The 10,480-nt window shown below is 41.2% G+C and overlaps 1 protein-coding gene across 1 annotated transcript in view; it reads right to left on the bottom strand.

Moving 5' to 3' along the window:
- FRY (FRY microtubule binding protein) overlaps window positions 1-10,480 on the bottom strand; it is a 261,625-nt gene that overhangs the window by 215,169 nt on the left and 35,976 nt on the right. The window contains exon 2 of the mRNA XM_007447941.1: window positions 3,083-3,282. Within this exon, the coding sequence (XP_007448003.1) occupies window positions 3,083-3,282 (200 nt within the window). The remainder of the gene's footprint in view (window positions 1-3,082; window positions 3,283-10,480) is intronic.

Raw genomic sequence — 10,480 nt, 5'->3', positions numbered from 1 at the left:
TGAACCAGTGAAAGATGTTTAACAAGAAAAATATTTAATATTTTATTCTTGTAGAACATTTTTGTTTCCTGTCCTTTCTTCCCCATTTAAGTTACCTATGTGGATACCGGTAATTCGTAAATACAACTTTAATTTAATATTGTATATAATTGATCCCACACAGTCTAACTGATGTGGAATTCCGAAGGACTCAGTTTTTTAAATAAAACTGAAAAATACAGATTCCTGAGTAGCCCCATAGATAATAAATCTATACTACAAAATTTTAAAAAATTACCTTTGCTATTCCATACAAGTTTTAATTATATTAGAGATAACAGAATACAACTTTGTGATATGATACAAGCCCACATAAATCCAGGTTTTTAAAAGATTCAACGTCTTTCTAAATAAAGCCAACCTCAGCAAAAGAAATAGTAGGGCACATCTTGCTATGGCTACAGAACAAAATGCCAAATGCACATTTACATTAGAATCAGGTAACAAGCCACAGAATCTACTCACATTTATTGTCCCATAAGTAAGCAAATAGAAGGGCAAAAATTACTAAGCACTTTTCAGCAGACAAGAAATGGAAATGGCACAGAAGCTTACATCTCTGCCAAAAAATACAAGGCGAGTAAATAGTCTCTTTTTATAAAAAGCAACGATACCGAAAATTGATTGAATACATTTCTTCAGCTAAAAACACAATGTCCATCTACTTGGCCATCCGCATCTAATAAACTCTCTCACCCTGGGCACACAAAGAAAATTTGCTGATGAAGAGGACTTGCACTTTTTCTTTTCCATTTTTCTCGTTTGGGGACCTTTGTCTCATAGAAAGGAACAAAACTGGCTACCTCTAATTAAAAGAAAGCTGTGGTACATGTTACTTTTTCAGACATCATGTTTACTCCAGGAAGAAAAATGTCATGCAAACACATGCCAAACTGAGTAAACTAAAGATGAAAAAGTTAAACCCAAACTATTTTACTTCATAAATTCTTAAGTAACAGTATCTAAACGATTCTTTTGGAAACAGGGATGGCTCAGGATCTAGCCTTCTAAGCACCTCTTTCAACTACTGTACAACTTCCCAGTTTCTTGGGAAAATCCACCATAATACACAATTTCAGAGAGCCCTGGCCTGCTACTTTGGCACTGTTCCACTGTCAAGGAGTGAAGCGATTCTTTTTTGTGCCTTTCCCCTCTCTCCTCCTTAACTCCCCTATGATCTCTGGAACCCAGGTGGCTCCCGACCCGCACTGGCAAGGGGAGGGGGCCTGGGCTGCCTCAGCACCTCTCAAGGAACTCAGAGGGTCCCAGGGATCGGGACTGTTTGGAGCAATGGGAATTTGGGCACGTGAGTTTTGGACTCAAGTTATGGGGAGCCCTGTATTGGCTTGCTTAAAAAAGTGAAAGAAGGTATCTTTCCATGAAAATGACTGGCAGTAGAATGTAGAATGCTTCCGAGGTGGGCTCTGAAGAGAACGAGCTTGAACTCAAATCAATGCTGTGTGACCTTGGGCAATTACTTTCCCCTCTCTGTGCCAGCTTTTCCCATCTATAAACAGGGATATAAATACTACCTACCTAAGGTCATCGTGAAGATTAAAGGACATAAGTTAAGCACAGTGCTTGGCACATAGTAAGTGCTCCAGAAATATTAGCTATTATTAGTAGCAAAAGTACTAAAAACACAAAAACGTGGGTGAGTGGGGAAAAGGTACAGTACTAAGGTTTCATTTATTATAAATGATTTAAACTGTAAAACCAAGAAAACATTTTCCTTAATAGGAAGTTAGTATTCACCGATCTAATAAAAACGTTAAAATGCAAAGTTTGTAACTTTCGGGCAACCATACACTTAAATATTCTTGAACTCTGATTCCCAAACCTTCAATTGTGATTCTTATAGAGGTTATTTTTAACAGATGATGTTGAATATCATCCGTTACGTATTTTTTTGAGACTCGGGCAGTGGGCTCAATATTACATTCAATTATTTTAAGCTATGATGCCTTTTAAAGCAGCAGTCCCCAACCTTTTTGGCACCAGGGACTGGTTTCCTAGAAGACAGTTTTTCCACAGAAAGTGGGGGCAGGGGATGATGCAGGCGGTAATGCGAGCGGGCCGCAGATGGAGCTTCGCTGGCTCACCCGCTGCTCACCCCCTGCTGTGCGGCCTGCTTCCTAACAAGACAGCTCAGCAGCCCGGGGGTTGGGGACCCCTGCCTTAAAGCCAACCCCAGACCTCTTCTCCTGTCCCAGTCTCCTCACAGGAGGTACAAAGCCAAGCTTCATACAAAGAGCTGTGTCACTCTGAATTCCTTTACTTTCTCTTATTGTGTGTGGCCTACCAAGGTCAGAAAACAAGTAATCTGAATCTCCCATTTGGACTTTCTTCCTTTCTGTCCGTCCTTTGGAGATTTAGCACACTGTCCTTAGAGCCCTTGTTGAAGTCATGAACATAAGGCTGGAGCCACAAGCCTTATTTTGCAGCAGAATCATTTGCAAAGAAAAGATACTGACTACTGACGTTGAAGGGCATTATCTGTCTAAGAACGGACCTAAAGGTAACTGAGTCAAGAATTTCCGGTCTTCCAATTTTCAGATAACAGAGTGGTATTTCTGAATGACTCACCAAAAAATTTCCTCGGATAAGATGTCACTGAGACCATATGTTCTCAGACTGGGAGCTCAGGCCAGCCCTTGAAGAATGATGGTTTTTTTCTTTGTTTTACTTTAGAAATAGGACAAAAGATTTTGACTAAAGTATATGACACAGCAGAGGCTATGAACACAATTTTTCTATGATTAATAACGTTAAATTATGCTTAACGTTAAATGATGCTTATTTGTCCTAAATGCAGTGGTGAAGTGTGCTGCTGAACTGTATTGGCTAAGGATTGTTTTGAAATTCTGGATCCACAATTTTTTTCTTAAATCAGCAAGCTGAACTATTATCTTTTAAAAATTACTTATGGTATCAAACATTTGGAAACTAGGGGGAAAGCCATCCATCCTTTCTTAGAGCTGTAAAATCTATATTCAGTGTCAAGATGAATTTAAAAAGATGCAAGTCTCCTGTGCATACTCACCAGGGGTTCTGCCATAATGATTCGAATCTTGCGCTCAGCCTGAGTGGTGAAGTTGACAAATAAACTCTTGAGGACGTATTCTCCAGGTTTGCTGTCTGGGTCCACACTGATGGGTAACATGGTTGGTGGCCCTTTCTCCTTCTGTGTGCCAGATACGGGTGGAACTGGAGGCTTGATATAACCGTTGCCAACTGGAGAAGCTGAAAAAACAGAATGGATATTCTTACTGGCTGAAAATAACATCATCAATATTCAGATTGGCTATGTTAAACCATAAATATAAGGATATGAATCACATGAAGAATGCTGTACTCAATATCATAACCTGGCCTTATGGTGTTAGGATTTAACTATTTTGATTATGTAAGTGTGTGTTATGCCATATTTATCTTGAAATACTTCTGGTTACCACATTGCTTTAGGTAAATCGTGTTGCAAAAGACATAATACAGCTGAGACATCCTAAAACATTTAGGATGTTTTTAGCTTCTTTATTACGTTCCAGGGAAATGGACTAAGAAAATGCACAGGGGAAAACAAGTGATTCCTTGTCCTGGTTTTCCTGATAACCAGGGGCATTCTGTCTTCTGTGATTCATTCTAATAATGGAAAAGACTCTGGGGTCGTCCCTTCCAGAAGTTTCCAAGAACCAATTTTCAGAAGCCCAGCTGGCTCTTGCTCCTGAAAGGGATGCCCCTCTTGAAAGATAAAAGGCTCAAGCAGTGCCATCTATGCCATCCAAGGTGTGGGTTCTTTTCCCTCTCATCATCCTTCGGTTCAAGTCGGGATGCCCCTCCCCATCCTTTATAAAATGTGCAGATTCCCTACTTGGATTAGATCTTGAACAGAGGCCATTATCAGAATCTCCAGTCAGTGGCCTCCTTTCAGGATGCAGCGGACAGACCACGGCTTTGACAGTTACAGAAAAAAATATTTTTATTCATAAATGAAAATTTCATGTCTCCCTCCTTTTGACTACCCTTTGACATGTTGAATTCTAACAAGGATTAGCCCCTTCCACCTAAGTACCTGTAAGATGGTCAGTTAACAATATTCAATGAAAGAAATATGAGTAGGTGAGCTTAGGTGACAGGCATTAGGTATGCTGAGGCGAGGACGATGGTAAAGTAGACTTTTAGAAGGAAAACTAGATAGTTTGGGTGACTGGATACAGAGATTCTTAAGGAGAGGAGGGAAGAAAAACAAAAGCAGATTTCCAGGTCGGGCATTGGTTTGGCTGTCAAGAGAATGGGGGTATGTCATCGATAATAAAGGAGGGAAAAAGTTCTCCATGAAAGCTGAACACTCTTTTCTCAAAACTACAGATAAATTCAAGGCTTCTCTTAAACTTCTTTCCATCTCAAGCTAAATTCTGAAGAGGCCAGGCAAAACTTTTATTAATTGTATTAATTTTATGGAATTACCAGCGTGTCCTCACGTCATGTAGATTCACTGTCATCTTTCTCACTCTTTCCTAACATCCCCTCCTCTCCACTTCATTTAACCTCCTAACATCCCCTCCTCTCCACTTCATTTACCCTGCCATACAGGTGGGGACTCCCTTACACCTGGAGGGTCTTCCCATATCTCAACTACCACTAAACTTTAAGAATATGGCCTCTCAAGTTATAAAAATAAAATAAAATCGGTTGTACATGATTCCATTTTCTCATTTCTCCAGGCTCACTAGCTCCAACCTAGTCTAGGCCTTTGGAAACCTATGGCTAGATTATTACGGCAGCCCCACTGCTGGCTTAATTTCACTCGTTCCACATACCAAACGAGTCCTCCTTCAGCTTAATTCGAACACATTTCTGCTCAAAATGTTCAACGGCTCTCAATTCTCCTCATCCTGCTTCAAACACATGGCCTGGTTCTGAATGCACCCAAGTCGTGCATGGGCCCCGCTAGCCCAGGTGTACACCGTTCTCACCTGCGCCTTCCTGCTGTCCCTCAGCTGCTGCTTTCCACTCTTCTCTGCTCATCTAATCCTCCTGGACTTTCAGAACCACTCTTACTCTCATCTCCGTGAAACCTACTCCACCAGGCCCATCCTCACTGGTCAGTTTGTTTGACAAGGTTTAAACGTTTAACTCTTGCGCTTTGGCCTCGTACATCCTGCATGACCTAAGGAAGGCTCCAGAGATAGCTGACAAGTGAAATCATTATCAATTAGTCACGCAGTTCTGCTGAGGGTTGGCTCTGTAACTGAACCATATACTTTACTGTGTCCCCACACAAGACTGTAGCCTCCCAGATCTAATACAGAGTTCTTCGCACAGGTAATACTTAATAAATCTCTTTAAATAAATAAATGACATCTAACTTTATTTCTGTATGTCTTGAAGTGATTCATAAGGAGGGAAGACTATGAGAAGAATCAGTGGTCACAGTTTTAAAGGAACAGGGTGAAACATTTGCAGTGAAGAGTCATTAGTAAACGGCACTCTTTGCAGCTTACTGAAAGGTACTATTAATTCTAAAGGGCATTATTCAAAATCAGGTGATGCAAATGAAGTCCATTCCTCTGCCTTACCTCCCACCCTAAGTGCAAGAACCTGGTGGAAGTAGGAAGCCTCCCAGGTCCAACCTACAGAAGGACGTGGGATCTCCACAAGATTTCATTCTAATGTATCAAGGGCACTATGCCATAGGACTGAGACTGAAACAGAAACCAAAGAAGTCTAAGTGGAGGACTTTTTGTTCCCTTTAGTTTTCCACAGGACTTAATCCATTTCTAGAAGACAGCAATAATCAGGTTGATGCGATACAACTGCAAGACCAGATCCATAATCATAAGGCTCTGGGGCTTAAAAGTCCTAACTATAGTGAGAGAATTTTCCTAACAGTGACCCATAGCAGTCCTCCTGCAAAGCTACATTTTCAACCAGAAGAGCCGAAATCCAGGTATCAGAATGTCTCCCAGACAACTCTTCCATTTAAAAGGCCAAAGTACCAATTTACCGCTATCATAAAAAATGGTATCTGCCAAAACTTCAAAGCCCAGACATCCTTGTGAGTACAAAAGTCTGTGTGCACAGCCTTAGCGAGCTGGAACTATACAAGCCCAGTGGAGCCCTGTGTCAGAGCTGAAAGCGACTCAAGGAGAGGGTGCCCATCATTCTGGCTGCAAACAGACCAGCTGGGCAGATGGAGATGTCGTGAGAGTTAATGGGTAAGTGTCCTTGAACCAGACCCACTCCCAAGTTTTAGAAACCCCTCTTCATCCCACCATAATTCATAACAAATTCTAGCTTTTTGTTAGGATAATTTTCATGGTACCTTTCAGTGACTCAAATTATATATTGTTTCCAAATATAGTTGAGAAGCAGAAAATACATGTTCCTGGTACTCGAAATTTAGTCACATAGTTCACACTAAACATTAGACCACTATCATTGGAACAAAATCATTATATCCTCCCTCAGCACTTGCTTGCCCTTAATCTACACATAATTAAGATCAACTGTCTAGTTTCTACACATAATTAAGATCAACTGTCTAGTTTCTAACAGAAAATTATAAGGGAAAGGTACAACATCTATGGGTAGATGCACTAACAGCGAAAGAAGAAAAAAAGGCACAACTTTCAAAAGCCACCAGAACTTAAAAATGCAGTTGCCTGAAACCATTTAGTACAGGGCCACAGAATATGACATTGGGGGCAAGGATATCTCCATTCTGCAGGTTGTCATGATTAGCGTTCACGATGATAACCCTGAGTCCCGTGGAAAGGTTAGGATAAGTTCAACATCTAGTCCTGTATTCGAGAAGGTGAGGGAAGAGGACGATATCAATTTGCAAAAGGTTTCCATTTCAAAAGGAAAACACTAAAAAAGTTTTGGTATATTAAGAGGTAAACTTTGCTCTCAAAAATTAAATCTATTTCTTCATAGGTCTGATTTCTAACTAAAACTTCTTTTTCATTGAAACATATAAACCAACCACCAATTCAGTAATTGCCACACTAAGGCCCCATTTTTCAGCTCTGCAAATGCAGGCGGTTGCAGTCTGACCTATGTCTCCTCTGCTTCCGCATTTGTGGATTCAACCAACCCTGGATGGAAAATGTTAAAAAAAAAAAAAAAAAAAAAAATTCCAGAAAGTTCCAAAAAGCAAGACTTGAATTTGCCAGGGGCTGGCGACTATTTACATAGTATTTACATTGATTGTACTTACAAATACTTACATAGCGTTTACATTGTATTAGGTATTATAAGTAATCTAGAGATGAACTAAAATATACGGGAGGATGTGCATGGGTTCTATGTAAATACTACACCATTTTATATAGGGGACTTGAGCATCCATGGATTTTGGAAGCTGCAGGGCTCCTGGAAGCAATCCCCTCCGTAGACACTGACGGACGACCCTACAGTTTGAGTCTATTCCTCTCCACTGCTTTCCCTGCTTTCTATCCAGCCGGGCAGGCAAGCCCGTCTACACTCTAGGGTCCGGTCACTACTCTCTCCTCCACTGGCTGGGTCTAGGCCCTGCCCTCCACTGGGCTCTGCCACAGTCCACCCAGCTGCTCTGGATGGCCAGCATCCTCTTAACACGGGACCTCTGGAAATACGGATCCCTTAGGATAAAAGGGTCCCGACAGGTCATTATCTCCTCTTCCCCACCTAAAGACAAGTCGAAGGAACAATTTAACTTGGAGTAAAGACTCTTATTTAAATTTCTTGTATGTGATGGATTTTTAAGCTTCAACTCCATCTGCCTTTATCCTCTCTCCTTTTCTTCATCTCATCTTCTTATTTTCACACAACAGCTCAATGTCCCTAGAAAGTCACTGAAACCAGTGTTCCTAGGGGCTGGTGGGGAGCTGAGGCGGGGTTGAAAAGAAGAGCATCACTTTCAGATATTAATCAGGCCTCTAACTACTGAATCCTTGGAAATTTGCTGTGCTTATATTTTCCCATTTACATTTTAATCTCGGGTGAAACATGTTCTAATTCTTCTTTGGTCTTAAATGGGTTTTGTTGATGCTATTTTATTACTTTCATTTGAAATCTGTTTCAGTTGGTTCTGCTGGATGGTTTCAGGAGGTGCTTTCCCCCTTTTACTGGGTGTCTACTTTTTCTATCCAGCAGGCTCCATTCCTTAATCTGTTAGAAGTCTGTTTTAGGCTTTTGTGGCCCATTCGTTACCTCTTTATTAGATCTATTTCTGACCGCAAGTGATGATCTTTTGAGGGTGACCCTTTTTTCCCCTAACTTCATCAACTAATACCTTAATTTTTAGCCTGACTGCTCTTAGCTGGCTACGGTCTTCAGTACAATTTCCCTGAGTTACCCACATTTCCACGAATTCCTAACCTCCTAACTGCAACACCAGCACAAACAGCCCCAAAACTCACGGTGCAGCTACATTTTTATTATGACACTAAGGAAAGGAGAGGCTGTAACGAGTTTCTTGTGTAAGTGCCCCAGAGGCTAGAAGTGGCGATCTATGTTACAGGAGAGCAACTGGTTTTCTCAGTTAGGTTTTCAGATACGTTAATACCATTGCTCATTATAGCCTACCATCCATTCATTCTTTCACCCATTCACTTCAACCAATACTTAATGAATGAGGGCTGAGGCTTCAGGCTCTGTTCTAGGCACTGGGAAGATAGCAGTGAACAGATGGGTCCTGCCCTCATGCAGTTTACAGTTTACTGAGGCAGGGTCATATAATCAGCAATTTCATGTGTGTGTACACACACACACACCACACACAAAATGTGTTCGATTGCAATACGTTCTAAAAGACGAAGGGAAAATTAAATTGAGTGAGCAAATAGACGAACCTGCTCTTGTCTATCTGCCCAAAGGTGCTTAGATGTTACCGTCTACAACTGTTACGGAGAGGGGTGAAAGACACGTGCATTCTCGGTGTCCAGAAAACCCAGAGCGCTTGGCTCAGGCAGGGTCTGCCTTTCTGATCCATCCCTATGGCTTGCCTGTACCTGTGTCAGTTGGATTGGAAATGAGAATTTTAACCAGCCTGTGAAGGGCATGAATCAAAATGCTGGCCAGACACACGGCTTCTTCACCTCCTTCACAAAGTACAGGACTCAGAAAAGGGGACATATCTCTGCCAGCTCTTCAGCAGCTTACAAAGACAGACAAGCAAAGAGCCAGCTTTTCAAAACACTCAATGCTTTTTCTGAGGTTTCCGTTACTGGAACCACACTGTGAGCATTTGAAAAAGAAAATGGTTTACTTTTTTTTTTTTTTTTTTTTAAGTATCCTGAGATAGTATGTAGTAACTGTTCAAAGTAGGTACTCCTCCTAGAAATGAAGGTCTATTTGATTAAACAACTTTACTTTCTAGAGATCTAAGTAAACTTATCTTTCAAAATAGGAGTAAACTGATTAGATTTCTTTGTTCACAGTTGGATATACATTATTCTTTCTGCCAGTTCTCAGTGCCTCGTTCATTTTAGAGGTTTGGAGAGCAAACCCCTTTTGTAACCAAGAACTGGGTCCTTCTTTAGGGCCATACGTCCCCCCCTCAAACCCTCCTTTCCTGTAAGACTTATTTTGTTTACTGGGATTACAGGAACATTTCATAAAACATAAACCAAGGATGACGCAGCTACTGTGAGAATGTGTCACACTGTGTATAGACCAATAATAAACTGTCCACTAATGCATTTATGAGGGCACTTAAGAAATGGCATTTTAAAGGAACTGCAAGTACTCAAAATGACCAGAAACCCTGAAGGTCATGGAAAGTAAATTGGGACGAAAAGAAAAAAACCCTCCAACTATGATCAGATGAATTATTTTCCTCTGAAGAGTATTATTAAGAAGTGGACGGCTTCCCTGGTGGCGCAGTGGTTAAGAATCCGCTAGCCAATGCAGGGAACATGGGTTCGAGCCCTGGGCTGGGAAGATCCCACATGCCGCGGAGCAACTAAGCCTGTGCGCCACAACTACTGAGCCTGCGCTCTAGAGCCCGCGAGCCACAACTGCTGAGCCCGTGTGCCACAACTACTGAAGCCCGTGTGCCTAGACCCTGTGCTCTGCAACAAGAGAAGCCACTGCAATGAGAAGCCCGCGCACCACAAGGAAGAGTAGCCCCCCACTTGCCGCAACTAGAGAAAGCCCGCACGCAGCAACGAAGACCCAATGAAGCCAAAAATAAATAAATACAAAGGAGAAGTGAAAGATATTGGGATAAGAAGAAACAATTAGCTTGAGCAACAGAAAAATATTTCTTAAGGGCTCGAAGAGTCTTAAATAATAGTATATATTTCAAAGTAGGTCAATAAAAGACTACTAGGCAAAAACACTCAAATAATTTTTGCCTTGGAAGAGAAATATATTCAATGACATGTTAAGTTCTGCTTAATTAATTTCCATAAAGTTCTAATAATGTGAAATGTTCCTCCCATTTGTGTTGATT

This window comes from Lipotes vexillifer, unplaced genomic scaffold, assembly GCF_000442215.2.
Source record: "Lipotes vexillifer unplaced genomic scaffold, Lipotes_vexillifer_v1.1 scaffold760, whole genome shotgun sequence".
Classification (NCBI taxonomy): domain Eukaryota; kingdom Metazoa; phylum Chordata; class Mammalia; order Artiodactyla; family Lipotidae; genus Lipotes; species Lipotes vexillifer.
Note: the sequence above shows the minus strand (reverse complement) of the source record. Positions and strands in the feature narration are given on the sequence as shown.